We start from the raw sequence: 19,647 nt of genomic DNA on the forward strand, positions 1-19,647 counted from the left end.
CCCTAACCCCTATACCCTCACCCCTATAGCCTCACCTCTATACCCTAACCCCTATACCCTCACCCCTATACCCTCACCCCTATAGCCTCACCTCTATACCCTCACCTCTATACCCTAACCCCTATACCCTCACCTCTATACCCTAACCCCTATACCCTCACCTCTATACCCTAACCCCTATACCCTCACCCTTACACCCTCACCCCTATACCCTCACCCCTATAGCCCTTACCTCTATATCCCTAATCATAACCATTATTGGAGCGCAAACAGTAGGTTCTTTCATGAAGAACTCATTTCAACACATCTTTAATGCTCAAAACATTTAGACAGTATTTGATTTTACAGAATTCTCTGGGTTCATTTCCTGAACACCTCTGACAGTCAGAAAGAAGAACTGCTCCGTCCAGCTGTGTAGTGCGGCTGGAGGGATGTGACAGTAGGGACAGCTGCTCTGAGATGGTGCTGGACTCTGGCTCTCCACAGAGCCACTGGGGGAGCTGCTTTAGCCTTTAGGAGCAGAGTACTGACGCAGGAGAGATGAGATGCTACTGGACTCTGTCACCTCCTCGGGGAGGGAACCCTCGCCATCCTTAATGGAGGGGTCTGCACCAGCCTTGAGAAGCACCTCCACTATCTCTGCAAACTCACAGGCGGAAGCTAGCACAGAGAGAGAGACAGGCAGAGAGAAACAGACAGGGAGACAGAGAGTGAAACAGACACACAGAGAGAGAGAGAGAGAGAGATTGGTTTATTAATATAAAGTAATTAAATTTAATTTTAAAATGCTTTCATTGTTAATGTTAAATAATATGCTTGCTTTACTGTTCTATTGCTTTGGCAAAACTATTATCACAATGCTAATATAGCATTCTAAATGAAAATGAAAAAAGAGAGAAAGGAGAGCGAATGAAAGAAAAGAAGAGAGAAACAGATAAACAGATTGAGAGAGGGAGAGAGACTGCAACGTGAGATGAGATCAGATACATTCAGAACTCGTACACCCACATTACTTTTCACACAAAGTCAGATTTATAGAGTAATGAACAGTATAAGTACACTACTGGTGTGAACACGCTGCCCAAAACATAGGGGCAGTTTACACCAGTCCGCGTACAAACCGGTCAACTTATACACCAGTCCATGTACACACCAGTTTGTGAAGAACCATAGACAGCGGCGTTTGATGCTCAGAAGCCTGTCTAGTGCTATATGGGTCAGTCACTCAAAGACAGGCGCAAAAACTTTCCTCCCCCTCTGGCTGCCATCTTACATGACCTATGAAAAGGACGAGCGTATGCAGGCGCACGTGAGCAGTGGGGACCTGCATGTACTGGTGATTGGCAGAGCTGGGAGTGATTGTGAGGGGGTTGCGGGGGGGAGGCTTGTGATGTGGATTTGTGCCCGGTTATTGGGGGTGGTTGTGGGTACTTGGTTGGTGGGTGTGGGGGGTGGTTGTGGCAGGTGGTTGTGTCTCTCCTTAACCCGGTTAGTGGAGCCTCCTTAGCTAATGCAGAAGACTCCAGAGAGCTTTTACATGCCAGTGTCAATCACTCACTCTCCCTAAAACGAGAGCAAAACGCCCTCTCGCTCTCAGTCTCCAGAGGCTGGAGAAACGCTGACTGACAAGAGCAGCTTTTAACCTCAGACCTGAAAAAGAGAGAGAGACAGGAGAGAGAGAGAGAGAGAGAGAGAGAGAGACAGAGAGAGAGACGAGAGAGAGAGAGAGAGAGAGAGAGAGAGAGAGAGAGAGAGAGAGAGAGACGGGAGAGAGAGAGAGAGAGAGAGAGAGAGAGAGACGGGAGAGAGAGAGAGAGAGAGAGAGCGACAGGGGAGAGAGAGAGAGAGAGAGAGACAGGGGAGAGAGAGAGAGAGAGAGACAGGGGAGAGAGAGAGAGAGAGAGAGAGACAGGGGAGAGAGAGAGAGACAGGAGAGAGAGAGAGAGAGAGAGACAGGTGAGAGAGAGAGACAGAGAGAGAGAGAGACAGGAGAGAGAGAGAGAGAGACGGGAGAGAGAGAGAGACAGGAGAGAGAGAGAGAGAGAGAGACAGGGGAGAGAGAGAGACAGGAGAGAGAGAGAGAGACAGGAGAGAGAGAGAGAGAGAGAGACAGGGGAGGGAGAGAGAGAGAGAGAGAGACAGGGGAGGGAGAGAGAGAGAGAGAGAGAGAGAGAGAGAGAGAGAGAGAGACAGGGGAGGGAGAGAGAGAGAGAGAGAGAGACAGGGGAGGGAGAGAGAGAGAGAGAGAGAGAGACAGGGGAGGGAGAGAGAGAGAGAGAGAGAGAGAGAGAGAGAGAGAGAGACAGGGGAGGGAGAGAGAGAGAGAGAGAGAGAGAGACAGTGAGAGCGCGAGTGCGAAAATAAATAGCGGGAGACAGAAAGACAGAGAACATGAGGAAATGGAGGAATGAGGAAATGGATGAGTGTGTCCTCACGGTGATGAGGTGTGTGTGTGTGTCCTCACGGTGATGAGGGGTGTGTGTGTGTGTGTCCTCACGGTGATGAGGGGTGTGTGTGTGTCCTCACGGTGATGAGGGGTGTGTGTGTCCTCACGGTGATGAGGGGTGTGTGTGTCCTCACGGTGATGAGGGGTGTTTGTGTGTGTGTGTGTGTGCCTTCATGGTGATGAGGGGTGTGTGTGTGTGTGTGTGTCTTCACAGTGATGAGGGGTGAGTGTGTCCTCACGGTGATGAGGGGTGTTTGTGTGTGTGTGTGTCTTCACGGTGATGAGGGGTGTGTGTGTGTGTGTGTGTGTCTTCACAGTGATGAGGGGTGAGTGTGTCCCCATGGTAAAGAGGGGTGGGTGTGTCCTCACGGTGATGAGGTTTGTATGTGTCCTCACGGTGATGAAGTGTGTGTGTGACGTTACATGGATCCTGAGGTCATTTCATCATTTACTGCTTCTGTGATTTTCTTTTTGTCCAAATCAGCCAAGTTTGTGTTTTTCTCCCTGGAGAAAATTAGACACCAAACCACCGGTACAATCTCTGTGCTTGACGGATCAGTTCAGTCCCATCTGGACATAAATCTGCACGATTACCTAGCATGCTTCCCCTGATTCTAGACATCTTGAGTCTCCTAGCACGAGGACTCACCAGAAACCCTCCTGAATCACCAAATGTTCAAATGGACGCGTTTGAAGAGTCTTTCAACTAACATGGATGAGAAAGGGATCTCCCACAGGTGTGTTAACGTGCCGTCTGTAGCCACAGAGATGCGTTTGACGCGTTACGGAGTTCCTAAGTTCCTTAAACATCCAGGCTTGTCCTGTAGTAACAAACACTTTCATCTTTGAGGAGACGTGTAAAATGTTCCATTACAAACTCCACTCTAGTCCGGTCTGAACAGGGCTCATGGGAGATGACAGCAGGATAAAGGCAAAGATGTAAACAACGTCAACGTCACAAAACAAAAGGTGAATTCATGTGACGATATATGAAAACCTATTTGTGCAGTGAGGCCTCAAACTCTGTGTGTGTGTGTGTGTGTGTGTGTGTGTGTGTGTGTGTGTGTGTGTGTGTGTGTGTGTGTGTGTGGTTCTCAGGGGAGTTCTATGGGCCAGAGGGATTTATTGGATGCAGTAAACCTTCTTGAATCGTGTGGCATGGTGGAGGCCCTCCAGCTCAGAGGTGAGAACACATTTTTATTCTACACTCTTCATTTCACACACTTTATCTCTTATGTTTATTAGGCATTTTTGCTACCCCCCCCCCCCCCCCAAAAAAATCATTATTTTAGTGTCCCCTCAAGGGGGTCATGGTGATCACCCTGCCAAAGCTTCCAGATGGTACTCACACCCACACACACCCACACACACAGCAAGGGCTCAGAGGACATGGAGCCCGCCCACGTGTATGGTCACATGACACAGGAACTGGGTTGATTTCCTTTGGGACAACTAGTGATGATTACACACTCTATTCAAATCCACCCCCCATCACACACACACACACACACACACACACACACACACACACAGGGATAAAAGAGACAATGATGGATGAAATTCACCTGATGGAATAACGAGAGAGAAAATGGGAGAAAGAGATGGAACAGGTGCACGGAAAAAGAGAGACAGAGGAGAAAGAGAGGAATGGAGAGAAAGAGGGAGAGAGCAAGAGAAACAAAGAGAGGGAGACAGAGAGAAACAGAGAGAGGGAGAGAGAGAAACAGAGAGAGGGAGACAGAGAGAAACAGAGAGAGGGAGAGAGAGAGAAACAGAGAGAGGGAGAGAGAGAGAAACAGAGAGAGGGAGACAGAGAGAAAAAGAGAGAGGGAGAGAGAGAGAAAAAAGAGAGAGGGAGAGAGAGAGAGAAACAGAGAGAGGGAGAGAGAGAGAAACAGAGAGAGGGAGAGAGAGAGAAACAGAGAGAGGGAGACAGAGAGAAACAGAGAGAGGGAGAGAGAGAGAAACAGAGAGAGGGAGAGAGAGAGAAACAGAGAGAGGGGGAGAGAGATGCATAAAAGGAGGTGTGTATGAATCTCTGGCCTGCTGGACACGAACTGTCTTAGATCTGCTATGATGGTAACCGGAAGAGTTATTACTACTGACCCTCTATACAGTAAAGGGGAGGGTTATTACCCTACTGACCCTCTATACAGTAAAGGGGATGGGTTATTACCCCACTGACCCTCTATACAGTAAAGGGGAGGGTTATTACCCCACTGACCTCTATACAGTAAAGGGGAGGGTTATTACCCACTGACCCTCTATACAGTAAAGGGGAGGGTTATTACCCCACTGACCCTCTATACAGTAAAGGGAGGGGTTTATTACCCCACTGACCCTCTATACAGTAAAGGGGATGGTTATTACCCACTGACCCTCTATACAGTAAAGGGGAGTGTTATTACCCCACTGACCCTCTATACAGTAAAGGGGAGGGTTATTACCCACTGACCCTCTATAACAGTAAAGGGGAGGGTTATTACCCCACTGACCCTCTATACGTAAAGGGAAATGTTATTACCCCACTCCAACTCTGTAAAAGTAAAGGAAGGGTTATTACACCACTGACCCTGCTATACAGTAAAGGGGAGGTTATTACCCACTGACCCTCTATACCAGTAGGGAGGGTTATTACCCACTGACCCTCTATACAGTAAAGGGGAGGGTTATTACCCTACTGACCCTCTATACAGTAAAGGGGAGGGTTATTACCCCACTGACCCTCTATACAGTAAAGGGGAGGGTTATTACCCCACTGACCCTCTATACAGTAAAGGGGAGGGTTATTACCCCACTGACCCTCTATACAGTAAAGGGGAGGGTTATTACCCACTGACCCTCTATACAGTAAAGGGGAGGGTTATTACCCCACTGACCCATCTATACAGTAAAGGGAAATGTTATTACCCCCACTCCAACTCTGTAAAGTAAAGGGAAGGGTTATTACCCCACTGACCCTCTATCAGTAAAGGGGAGGGTTATTACCCACTGACCCTCTATACAGTAAGGGGAGGGTTATTACCCCACTGACCCTCTATACAGTAAAGGGGAGGGTATTACCCCACTGACACTCTATACAGTAAAGGGGAGGGTTATTACCCCAACTGACCCTCTATACAGTAAAGGGGAGGGTTTTTTACCCACTGTCCCTCTATACAGTAAAGGGGAGGGTTATTACCCCACTGACCCTCTATACAGTAAAGGGAAATGTTATTACCCCACTCCAACTCTGTAAGTAAAGGGAAGGGTATTACCCCACTGACCCTCTATACAGTAAAGGGAAATGTTATTACCCCACTCCCCCTCTGTAAAGTAAAGGGAAGGGTTATTACCCCACTGACCCTCTATACAGTAAAGGGGAGGGTTATTACCCCACTGACCCTCTATACAGTAAAGGGGAGGGTTATTACCCCACTGACCCTCTATACAGTAAAGGGGAGGGTTATTACCCCACTGACCCTCTATACAGTAAAGGGGAGGGTTATTACCCCACTGACCCTCTATACAGTAAAGGGGAGGGTTATTACCCCACTGACCCTCTATACAGTAAAGGGGAGGGTTATTACCCACTGACCCTCTATACAGTAAAGGGGAGGGTTATTACCCCACTGACCCTCTATACAGTAAAGGGAAATGTTATTACCCCACTCCAACTCTGTAAAGTAAAGGGAAGGGTTATTACCCCACTGACCCTCTATACAGTAAAGGGAAATGTTATTACCCCACTCCCCCTCTGTAAAGTAAAGGGAAGGGTTATTACCCCACTGACCCTCTATACAGTAAAGGGAAATGTTATTACCCCACTCCCCCTCTGTAAAGTAAAGGGAAATGTTATTACCCCACTGACCCTCTATACAGTAAAGGGAAATGTTATTACCCCACTCCCCCTCTGTAAAGTAAAGGGAAGGGTTATTACCCCACTGACGCTCTATACAGTAAAGGGAAATGTTATTACCCCACTCCCCCTCTGTAAAGTAAAGGGAAGGGTTATTACCCCACTGACCCTCTATACAGTAAAGGGAAATGTTATTACCCCACTCCCCCTCTGTAAAGTAAAGGGAAGGGTTATTACCCCACTGACCCTCTATACAGTAAAGGGAAATGTTATTACCCCACTCCCCCTCTGTAAAGTAAAGGGAAGGGTTATTACCCCACTGACCCTCTATACAGTAAAGGGGAGGGTTATTACCCCACTGACCCTCTATACAGTAAAGGGAAATGTTATTACCCCACTCCCCCTCTGTAAAGTAAAGGGAAGGGTTATTACCCCACTGACCCTCTATACAGTAAAGGGAAATGTTATTACCCCACTCCCCCTCTGTAAAGTAAAGGGTAGGGTTATTACCCCACTGACCCTCTATACAGTAAAGGGAAATGTTATTACCCCACTCCCCCTCTGTAAAGTAAAGGGAAGGGTTATTACCCCACTGACCCTCTATACAGTAAAGGGGAGGGTTATTACCCCACTGACCCTCTATACAGTAAAGGGAAATGTTATTACCCCACTCCCCCTCTGTAAAGTAAAGGGAAGGGTTATTACCCCACTGACCCTCTATACAGTAAAGGGAAATGTTATTACCCCACTTCCCCCTCTGTAAAGTAAAGGGAAGGGTTATTACCCCACTGACCCTCTATACAAGCAATACTCTATATGTCCAGAAGTGACATAAGGAACAGAATGGCAGCTTCTTACCATAGTGCAGGGGGGTCTGGCCTTCATCATCCTGTAAGAGGCAGAAAAGAGAACACGAATGACAATCAGGGAAGTGTGTGTGTGTGTGTGTGTGTGTGTGTGTGTGTGTGTGTGAGAGAGAGAGAGAGAGAGAGAGAGAGAGAGAGAGAGCGAACACACAGACAGCAATGGTACATGGAGACAAATAAGCACAGTGGATAATCCGCCATTCAGTTGGGTCTCGACCACATCCAGACAGCATGGAAATCCCCGTAAAATCCCATAAAACACACGTGTTTAAGTGTTTCCCCACCTTGCAGACCAACACGCCACAGGTAACTCCAACTTCACAGGGATTAGGAGCATAAATTAAATATTGATTGGCAACAGGAAAAAAAGGCAGTTAAGGGCAGTATGGGCAGAGTTAAAGGCAGGATGGGCGGAGTTAAAGGCAGGTTGGGCGGAGTTAAAGGCAGGTTGGGCAGAGTTAAAGGCAGGTTGGGCAGAGTTAAAGGCAGGATGGGCAGGGTTAAAGGCAGGTTGGGCAGAGTTAAAGGCAGGATGGGCGGAGTTAAAGGCAGGTTGGGCAGAGTTAAAGGCAGGATGGGCAGTGTTAAAGGCAGGATGGGCAGTGTTAAAGGCAGGATGGGCAGGGTTAAAGGCAGGATGGGCAGGGTTAAAGGCAGGATGGGCAGAGTTAAAGGCAGGATGGGCAGTGTTAAAGGCAGGATGGGCAGTGTTAAAGGCAGGATGGGCAGAGTTAAAGACGGGAAGGGCCGCATCAGGGTCAGTACTGGGATACTATACACACACAGTTATTAGTATGTGTACCCACTGACAACTAAACTCACCTCACCCGCACCTGCCTCACAGATTGGCTACAGCGGTACCAGTTCTACAGCGGTACCAGTTCAGATGGGCTACAGCAGTACCAGTTCTACAGTGGTACCAGTTCAGATGGGCTACAGTGGTACCAGTGCAGATGGGCTATAGTAGTACCAGTTCTACAGTGGTACCAGTTCAGATGGGCTACAACGGTACCAGTTCAGATGGGTTACAGCAGTACCAGTTCTACAACGGTACCAGTTCAGATGGGCTACAGTGGTACCAGTTCAGATGGGCTACAGCAGTACCAGTTCTACAGTGTTACCAGTTCAGATGGGCTACAGTGGTACCAGTGCAGATGGGCTATAGCAGTACCAGTTCTACAGTGGTACCAGTTCAGATGGGCTACAACGGTACCAGTTCTGCAGCGGTACCAGTTCAGATGGGCTACAGCGGTACCAGTTCTACAGTGGTACCAGTTCAGATGGGCTACAACGGTACAAGTTCAGATGGGCTACAGCAGTACCAGTTCTACAGCGGTACCAGTTCAGATGGGCTACAGCAGTACCGGCTCAGAAGGGCTACAGCAGTACCAGCTCACACTGCAGGCCCATTTCACTCAGATGTTAATCTGTTCTGGAACGCGTGCATGAGAGAGAGACAGACAACCACCAGTTGAGTGAGATGGCCAACAAGGCAATGTTTAGGACACAGGTTAATATTTAGGATATCTGTACAGTACAGTCTGTTCTCTCCAGCCGTAATAAGAGCCATCCTCTGTCATGTTAGCATGTCTATTCTTAGACAGGCGAAAGGCTGTCAAACATGGTCTGAGCTAGTGACACATGGCTGTCTCATTTTTGATAATATTCTATCATGTCTGAACATGTTGCACTTGCTGTCATTTACATATTATCACTTACTTATCTACTTTACTATCTACATATACTCAGATATCTGAATAATCCATTTACATATACTCACGTATCTGAAGAAACCAACAACTGTTGAAAAAAATGCAATATAAATTAGACTTTGAAACATCAGAGAATCGCCTGCAGCGTAATGCGTAATGTAGCGTAATGGCCTCAGCATAAAGCAGAGCGCACGAACATGAACTAAACTATCTACGTCAGTCGAACTAGTCCCGTTAATGCTTCTGAGAGATGTACGTTAAAGAAACGATAAGGAATATATTTACTGTCCTAAATGATCAAATGACCGTAATATGTAATCAGAGATTTTTAAAAAAAGAAAAAAAAAGAAAGAAAGAAAACAAAACATGCCGAGTTCAAAGACAGACCATTTAAAGCCCAGAAGGACTTGAGGTGGCTAGCTAGCTAGCTAACTGAACAGGAAAGCGTTAGCTAACCGTAATAACGTACCATGGCCCCTAGAGTAAGGGGCGCTCACCTGCCCCAGAGCATCGGACACGTTGTTGATATTCTCAGTGGGTTGCGTTTTTCCCCCCCTTACTGTCATTTCTACTATCGTTACTGTATGTCACAAAATTCAGGAATTTCCTTTGACCGCCCTGTTATTAGTTAGGCAATGTTCATGTTTCTTAAAGATCGTAGTCCTGTTTTAATTAGTGCTAAGGTATTCTAAAAGAATTCTTCCCAAAATGTCAAAAACGTTTTTAAAAAAAATAGCTATTTTGAATACTGGCTCTATTAATGAAGTGTCATACCACTCAGACCCTGCCGGGGTCAAGCTGCCCCTCGGACCTCCGAGTCAGAGTGGTAATAGAATGTGTGGGGAAAAGAAGCCTCAGATGATGGCAAATCCTGGCAGTAAAGGGTTTGGCTGCAAAAGGATATGGAGGAGCTTGTCCTTAACGGGGACACTGGACATCTGAATTACAGAAAGATACAACCTGCTTCAGTCTGCTAACAAACTAGAGCTTGGGAGAAGCACCATCTTTCAGCAGGTCTTTCAACAATCCCAAGCATATTCTACAATGGTCAAGTCAAACTCCAGATCTTAATCGAATCAGTAACATTTGGCTCTGTTTGAGAACTGTAGCCCATGAACATGAATCTTGAGCAGTCCTGCCAGGGCAGAAGGGGCAAGATCTCTCCCAAACAGTAAGATAACACTGCTAGAAACTCTCTGCTTTGGATTTTGAAAACTTGCTTTAAGAGCAATGGATTTATGCCATAAAAACACTGTAATAATCTGTCAATCCATATTAATCTGATGATTTTTTGGGTGCTGAGTAGATAAATTAGTGCGAGTAGGTGTGTTTGTGTGTAGATATGCGCACGTGTGTGTGTGTGCATTGCGTGTGTGCGTGTCTCATTCTGTAGCAGCAGTAGTTTGGGAACACATATCTACAGCCATAATTAAACACAGAGGACTTTAGTAGCACTAATCTGCTTTCAGTAATTGAGGTTGCAGCAACGAAAAATCATGTGTACACACACACACGGATATAATACAAATACATGTACACATCCACACAGGTACACACATGTATGCACACATACACATGTACACACATGCATACACACCCACACACTCCACATGCACACACACATCCTTATATACGTGGATGCATGCACAATCACACACACACACTTACATACAGTACACAAATGCACACATGCACACGCACAGGCACACACACACACTCGTACACACACATGTACACATGAATGTAACAAACACAAATGCGCACACACACATGCATTCACACAAACAAAAACCACTCACATACATGCATGCACCCACAAATGGGTCAAACTATGGGACAAACAGCAACTACAGGAAGACACTAATGTGTGTGTGTGTGTGTGTGTGTGTGTGTGTGTGTGTGTGTGTGTGTGTGTGTGTGTGTGTGTGTGTAAGAGAGAGAGACCAGCTGGGTCAGGGGGGTCTTCTCCTCCCCAGTAAAGGCTGATGAGTCTGATGGAATCAGGGAATAATTGGATTGTTGCCTGTTTGGGACGGCCAGCCCTGCACACCCTCCTGTTAAACACCTCACAGAAACACATCTCCACTGCCACAGATCCCCCCCCGCACTGCAGAAAAGCCCCCTACAACTAGTGGAGCTCGCCCACTGCCCAGGACAGACTCTGGCCACTGCATACAGTGACTGACTGAATACTGACCTACAATGTTGGTAGACTGCACCTTTTAGAACAATCATGTGAAAAGAAATCTCAAAGTGTGCACAGGATTAAAACACTCAGAGTACGGGGAAAGTTCAGTGTGTGTGTGTGTGGGTGTGTACACTATAGAGTCTATCAATATTCCACTCCTCCTCTGTCTCTTTCTGTCCCGTGCAAAAGCCCTGGAGTATTTACCAATTGAATTAGCTTTAGCAGGCAGATATACACTCTCTCTCTCTCTCACACACACACACACACACACACACACACACACACACACACACACACACACACACACACACACAAAGAGAGAGAAAGAGAGGAAAACAAAAAGTGTGAGTGAATCTGTGTAGGCCATCCATCAGTGGTACTGCACTACATCTGTAGCTGGGGTTATGGGTCATGGGTCAACTGTCCATAGGCTAGAAAAAGCTTTCTGTTTTCATATAAGACCAGCCTGGCACCTCCCAGGGTATGTGGTCCATTCTGGACATCACATAGGGTATATGGTCCATTCTGGACATCACACAGCATATATGGTCCACTCTGGACATCACACAGGGTAAATGGAACACACAAGGCACCTTTGCTCATTAACATTCTGCTCTAGTGCAGTGGAATTTACTCCACTGCTGGCCCCAAACGTCTCTCTCTTGCTCCATCTCTCTGTCTATGTGTCTGTCTGACAGATTAGTAAAAGGAATGAGGCAGGTGGGTAAGTAATGGTGATTTGGGGAGACAGCACACAGCAGGGGATTGATGGAGGTCTGTCGTCTTCTTATGCAGATCCACACTAATCAGCGAGCATCATTTATTACACTACCACTCCAGCAATATTCAGACTACACACACTCCCTGCAGACGCACTCTCTCACAAACATGTGTGCGCACACACACATGCCCAGACACACTCATGGGCTATGATGCGGGACAGAATATACATGTGAGTGTATTTGTGTGTGTGTAACGGGAGGAGCTGTGTTAAAAGGATCAGGAGGCGTGGCCAGCCCTAATTGAATTTGCTTCACCTCTGTGTGGCGTGTGTGTTAACCTTGTCAGTTAGTGTGTGAGGGCCAGCTTGTCTGTACACATTACGCACTTTCAGAGTGTCCTTGACATGGCCAGAATGTTCCAGAGTATTCCAGGATGTTTCAGGATGTTTCGAGCCATCTTCCAGTAAATCCGCTAAACCCTCATCTCACGGTCTACGTTACAGTATCAAACCCAGGAGACAAAGTACTGCCTTAGTGAAGCAACCAGTACCTGCTGCAGTCAGGAGAAATTCCACTGCCTCTCCCCTGCTTGCTGCATTACCTCAGCCTAACATTTCATTAGCATGCACCCCCATTAGCATAACATCTCATTAGCATAGGATTCCATTAGCATATCATTTCATTAGCATACTAGGTGTGAATAAGGCTTCAGTTGGATGAGAAACACTTCCATAAAGATTAAATAAACAATTAATCCTTCACAGGAAACCATGACAGTTAAATAAGATGACAACAGTCACACCCCACTGATCCACACCTGTAGTCAGAGCTGACCCTAACCTGACCCCAGCTGACCTGCTCAGGACTCTGAGTGCTGATGTGGGAACAGATACCCCTTCTAAGGATGGAAATGAATGCATGATGTGGACAGAACATCTTTTATTCCACATGCCAAATGTACTATTTAAAACCTGGTAGAAAGAATGAATGAATGAATGATTTATTAATTTAGTGAAATCAACTGAGCAATGGCTTTGCTTTTATTGTTTAAACTGGAACTGGGGTTGTATCAGGATGGATGTTCACACTGACACGGTGCTGCCATGACAACACCTTGGGGTTAAGGGTTGCAGCATACAGTGCTCCTGCAGTTTAACTGCTAGTGTGTCGAATTACTGTGTGCCTGTTCAGCATTTAGGAAACGTCTATGTAAACAAAACACACACCAACCCACTCCAGCATTCCGCCCCTGGGCCCCTCCCCCACCCAGCATTCCGCCCCTGGCCCCTCCCCCACCACAGGATTCCGCCACTGGCCCCTCCCCCATCCCAGCATTCCGCTCCTGGCCCCTCCCCCTACCCCAGCATTCCGCCCCGGCCCCTCCCCCCACCTCAGCATTCCGCCCCGACCCCTCCCCCAGCATTCCGTCCCGGCCCCTCCCCCACTCCCCTGGCAGGCTGCCCCCTGCTCTCACACCCCTCCACCCCCCACCTCTCTCTCATCCCCCGGGACATTTTAGGCTCCACTAAGTGATTCCACTTTAGGCAGAGAATTAACATGAGCAAGCCCAGGATCATCTGCACAGTTTAAAAACAAATACATAAAATTAATAAAGGAATGCATAAACCACACTAATACGAAAATCAATGCTGCCGGCACAGCTAAAACAGAGCGCGGGCACAGACCAATAAAACAGGCTCTGCTCGGAAATACTTTAATCCATTCTCTCCCTCTCTCCATATATATCTCGCTATCTCTCCCCCCCCCCCCCCCGTCCTGTAGACAGCTTTAATGTTCTGCCGTATTTATATAGACGGTTTGAGAAGCAGGAATAAAACCGTTGAATGCTGGGTGCAGTGGCTGGCAGGGAGAGGGTCAAACAGATGGAGGAGAACAGCAGGGACTGACACACTCCTATAAAGACCACACAAACTCTACACACTCACCGACACACTCCTATAAAGACCACCCAAACTCTACACACTCACCGACACACTCCTATAAAGACCACCCAAACTCTACACACTCACCGACACACTCCTATAAAGACCACCCAAACTCTACACACTCACCGACACACTCCCGTAAAACACCATACAAACTCTACACACTCACCGACACACTCCTATAAAGACCACACAAACTCTACCACACTCACCGACACACTCCCGTAAAACACCATACAACTCTACACACTCACCGACACACTCCCGTAAAACACCATACAAACTCTACACACTCACCGACACACTCCTATAAAGACCACACAAACTCTACACACTCACCGACACACTCCCGTAAAACACCATACAAACTCTACACACTCACCGACACACTCCTATAAAGACCACACAAACTCTACACACTCACCGACACACTCCCGTAAACACCATACAAACTCTACACACTCACCAACACACTCCTATAAAGGCCACACAAACTCTATACACTCACTGACACACTTATTGAAACACTCCTGTAAAGACACTCCTGTAAAGACTCACCGACACACTCCAGTAGCACAGCTAATGGATGTCTACATGATAATAACAAACAACAGAGTTTTAAAATCGGCTGCCAGTGATCTTTAACACAGACTGAAACATATTAATTCAACATGTGGTAGCCTACAAATACGCTTCTACCTGTTTTTAAAATGACAATAGATCAATGAAAATAGGTCTTATTTGCTCTTTTTTCACTGAGTGGCAGTCTGACAAACACACACAGAAACACACACACAAACACAGCACCAAGTGGCATTCTGTCATCCTGCAGCTGATACACATGCACATGCGCTCAAGCGCACAAGCGTGCACACACACACACACCCACACACACCCACACACACACACACACACACACACACACACACACCCACACAGCACCAAGTGGCATTCTGTCATCCTGCAGCTGACACACACCCCCCCCCCCCCCCCCCACACACACACACAGAGAGAGAGAGAGACCTGGCCTGCATGGTCGCCCACGTTTCTCCTCAGGAGTGGGGTGAGAATGTGTGTGTGTGGGTGTGTGTGTGGATGCCTGTCCTCTCAGAGTTATGACGGATTGGAGGGCAGATTTGTTATGACGCTGGGAGCAGGGTCATTTGTTACAGAGCACTGGGGCTGGAGAGGAGGTTTCTGAATGTGTAAGACTGTTCTCACCAGTGCCGAGACTGGGACAGTGTGTGTGTGTGTGTTTTCCTGACTGTATGTTGTATTTAACGTGTGTATAAAAATGGCACCATCAATCATGTGCTAATATGCTGAGGGATGTGAAGCGCAGTCCCGAACACATGAGTGTCTTCCCACGTCTCCCTTCACCTGCTCTCTCTCCTCCTCGCTGAATAACATAAAACTGTCCAAACTGAGACTCTGTGCAGAAACATGCAACATAACCAAAACTGAAACTCTGCCAGAAACATGTGACATAACCCAAACTGAGAGTCTGTCCAAAAACATGTGACATAACCCAAACTGAGAGTCTGTCCAAAAACATGTGACATAACCCAAACTGAGAGTCTGTCCAAAAACATGTGACATAACCCAAACTGAGAGTCTGTCCAAAAACATGTGACATAACCCAAACTGAAACTCTGCCAGAAACATGTGACATAACCCAAACTGAGAGTCTGTCCAAAAACATGAGCCGTAACGTTTTTCCAATTTCATCATAGCCTTTAGGCACTTATTACAGGAATTCTACATTTGAGAAGAAACTGCTCTTCATCACCATGACAACACATTCCAGTGAGAAGTTAGATATATGATCTACTTATAGTCCAGTCACAGGTACACTTATCTGAACTAGTTTACTAGCAGTCTGATCTGTATTAGCTCACTAGCAGTCTGATCTGTATTAGCCTACTAGCGGTCTGATATGTATTAGCTCACTAGCAGTCTGATTTGTATTAGCCTACTAGCGGTCTGATATGTATTAGCTCACTAGCAGTCTGATCTGTATAAGCCCACTAGCAGTCTGATCTGTATAAGCCCACTAGCAGTCTGATCTGTATTAGCTCACTAGCAGTCTGATATGTATTAGCTCACTAGCAGTCTGATCTGTATTAGCTCACTAGCAGTCTGATCTGTATTAGCTCACTAGAATTCTGATCTGTATAAGCCTACTAGCAGTCTGATCTGTATTAGCCCACTAGCAGTCTGATCTGTATTAGCTCACTAGCAGTCTGATCTGTATTAGCCTACTAGCAGTCTGATCTGTATTAGCCTACTAGCAGTCTGATCTGTATTAGCCTACTAGCAGTCTAATTTGTATTAGCCCACTAGCAGTTTGATCTGTATTAGCTCACTAGCAGTCTGATCTGTATTAGCCTACTAGCAGTCTGATATGTATTAGTTTACTAGCAGTCTGATTTATATTAGCCTACTAGCGGACTGATTTTCAGCATTATTGATCTACCTGGTTGAGCTCGGCTGCTCTTGCCTGGATCTGGGTTTGGAAGTGCGAGCACACAGGAGGTCACTCAGTCTGGCTCTGGGGGTTAGGGGGGGACTGGCTTTGTTAGGGTTCATTAATTTCCTACAGCACTACTGGGATTTGCCTCTGTTTCTCCTTCCTGTCAGGGTTACAGCAACAGCAAAATCACTCAACAGCAAAATCATAAAACGCTTATTTAAAGCTGCGCCGTGGTTTGGTGTCTGGGGAGGCAGGTTTAGAAACTTTCCTAGTGGAGCGTGCAGCCTTGGCCTTCACACGACCACAGAACAAAATCTTACCTCAATAGATAGTAGGGTTTTACCTGCCCTGTGTTGCCCCATGGAGTGGTGTGTGGGCCTGTACCTGCCCTGTGTTGCCCCATGGAGTGGTGTGTGGGGCAGAACCTGCTCTGTCTTGCCCCATGGGGTGGGGTGTGGGGCTTTACCTGCTGGTGTTGAGCTATGGGGCAAACAAAACCGACCCAAACCCTGATCTGAACCCAGACCGATATGAAACCTGACCCGACATGAAACTCAGTGACAAAAGCCAGTGTGATACAAAAACCTACAAAACCCAGTTTGAAATAGAAATGTATGAGAGTAATGAGGGGTGTTGTAACCCTGCATTCATAGGCACTACAACAACTTCTAGATTTTAAACATGAAAAACAAACCCCAAAATGCCCATTCATCAAACCAAAAACTCCAGAGTGAGTCTGTACACCAGAGAGAATGTACACCAGAGAGAATGTACACCAGAGTGAGTCTGTACACCAGAGAGAATGTACACCAGAGGGAGTCTGTACACCAGAGGGAGTCTGTACTCCATAGTGTAACTGCTTAAAACATTGCTGGATGTATAACAATTCTCTAAATGTCTGAACATACAGGTCTTCTACTGCATGCTCTACTATACCAGGCCAGTCAGACCAAACATACTCTGCATAGCATGGAGGCCAGTGTAGAGGTAAGCAGTACAGCATAACACACTCCAAGAGCTGGGTGTACTGGCTCACACTGGGCGACTTAACCCCAACATGTCACTCCACCACTGGCCCAGCTAAGGCTCAGTGTGTAAGTGATCGCTGGATTAGTTGCGTGGGGCTGAAGCTGGGGCAGAGCTAGGCGGTTCTGGCAGGCGTTACAGAGGCTGATGGGAGTGTGGAGGAAGCGTGCTACCCGCTGTGGCCCCTGATCCAGGATTATATAAATACCACACCATTAAGGGCCCAGATGCCCTCATCAGCTGATTAATTTGAAAACAATATTCATAGAAAGCACAAAAGGTACCAGCCCCCTTTTCCAATCAGCAAATTAAAAAAGTCAGTCACTCTGAGCTAAAATCGGATCAGTAAGACAGATAAATACCACAGACCCTGTTTCAGAGTTCACTGATTGTTTGGATGAAAAAGAAATGTTCAGAATTACATTTATCAGCCAAAACATTAAAACCATCTGCCTAATATTGTGTTGGTGCCCCTCATGCCACCAAAAAGGCTCTGACCATCTACACATGAACTCCACACAACCTCTGAAGGAGTCCTGTGGTACCAAGACATTAGCAGCAGAATTCGGAGGCCACGTCAACACCCTGAACTCTGCCATGTTCCTCAAATAATTTCTGAATCATTTTTGGAGTGTGGCAGGGCACATTACCCTACTGAGATAGGCCACTGCCATTAGGGAACAGCCTTGCCATGAAGGCGCATAGCACAATGTGTCTGCAGCTGATGTGTGTCAAAGTAACATCCCCATGAACCCCAGGAATCTTCCTGTGTGAGACTTCTGCTAGACTCAGGTTCTTCATTCTTCTGATAGATGGGCCAATCAAACACAAATAATGTTCTTTAATCATTTTTTTATGTCAATATGAGAATATGTAAATTCCAGATGACAGTTTAATAAAATATGGACAGAAAAATGCATGAAATGTCATAGTTCTGGCCAAATATGGAGCTGCATCTTTGACCTCTGTATTATTTGACCTCTTTATTATTTTACCTCTGTATGATTTAACATTACACTGCATTTTTGTCGAAATCAAACAAGAAGAGGATTTATATGCACAAATGTAACAAGAGCACTGCATTGATATCTTAGTGGGGAGCCCAGCCCTGGACCCCTCCCACACACACAAAGCCATTTGCAAATGTTCTGACTGTATGGGCTGTATAATGCAAACAATCTGGCTGATTAATTCCAATTGATTTGTCCTACTGGACAAGGATGTGTGGCTGGTCTCTCCACAAGTAGCCAGAACGCTCACACATCTTAAAGCACACTCTCAGGCCTAGCAGACTTCAAGCCTGAGATCACTGCCACAAGTAAGGGGTAGAGGAGACAGAGGGGGGACAATAGGGAGAGAATAGAGAGACAGTGGAGAGACAGAGGAGAGACACAGTGGGGAGATAGTAGAGAGACAGAGGGGAGACAGTGGAGACAGAGAAGGACAACACCGTATGTACGAAGGCGCACTGTGTGTGCACATGCATATATTATGTTAGGAGTCCTGTTACAGAGGCAGGTGAGTGTATTGTTAGGAGTCTGTTACAGAGGCAGGAGAGTGTAGTGTTAGCAGTCTTGTGACAGAGGGCAGGTGAGTGTAGTGTTAGGAGTCCTGTTACAGAGGCAGGTGAGTGTAATGTTGTGAGTCTTTTACAGAGGCAGGAGAGTGTAGTGTTAGGAGTCCTGTTACAGAGGGCAGGTGAGTGTAATGTTGTGAGTCTTTTACAGAGCAGGAGAGTGTAGTGTTAGGAGTCCTGTACAGAGTCAGGTGAGTGTAATGTTGTGAGTCTTTTTACAGAGGCAGGAGAGTGTAGTGTTAGGAGTCTTGTTACAGAGGCAGGTGAGTGTAGTGTTAGGAGTCTTGCTCAAAGACTCTTATTGTTATGGCATAGAGCACTTGTCTGGACAGGGATTGAACCCCCGTCCGCCCAAGAAAGGCTGTACCAACTACACTACACTACACTTCACTGTTACTCAATACAGTATACCAACCACAGATACCAGTTTCACAGTAACTATGTTAAATTCCAGACAATTAGCATCACTGTTTCAAATTCTAATTAAATCAATCACAGTTAGCAGAAGTCTCCCAAACTTTAGTCTAATGATTATGATAATAATAATAATAATAATAATAATAACAACAACAACAACAATAATAATAGCTTTCTTATTATACTACCTACATTTATGTCCCACAGGAGACACTCTATACTCCTGGCTAACCAACCACACAGACACAGTAGTGGTGGATAAACAGCAGAAGAGGGCCATATTTACAGATATTTTTTATATAAATACCAAGGGCTGAGAAAAGAGCTGGAAGAGATGTGGAAGGTGAATGCAACAGTGGTTCCTGTGGTAACCGGAGCACTAGAGGCTGTGATCCCCAAACTGATCCCAACAGATCCCAGGAACAACATCTGAGATC

At 46.4% G+C, this 19,647-nt stretch overlaps 1 protein-coding gene across 1 annotated transcript in view; it reads right to left on the bottom strand.

Annotated features, from left to right (window-relative positions):
• Nucleotides 1–293: 293 nt before the first annotated feature.
• Nucleotides 294–19,647, bottom strand: part of acbd6 (acyl-CoA binding domain containing 6) — a 32,779-nt gene continuing 13,425 nt past the window's right edge. The window contains 2 exon segments of the mRNA XM_035521783.1: nucleotides 294–660; nucleotides 7,143–7,173. Of these exon segments, the coding sequence (XP_035377676.1) occupies nucleotides 506–660; nucleotides 7,143–7,173 (186 nt within the window). The 3' untranslated portion in view covers nucleotides 294–505.

The sequence above is a fragment of the Electrophorus electricus genome, chromosome 23, assembly GCF_013358815.1.
Source record: "Electrophorus electricus isolate fEleEle1 chromosome 23, fEleEle1.pri, whole genome shotgun sequence".
Lineage (NCBI taxonomy): Eukaryota > Metazoa > Chordata > Actinopteri > Gymnotiformes > Gymnotidae > Electrophorus > Electrophorus electricus.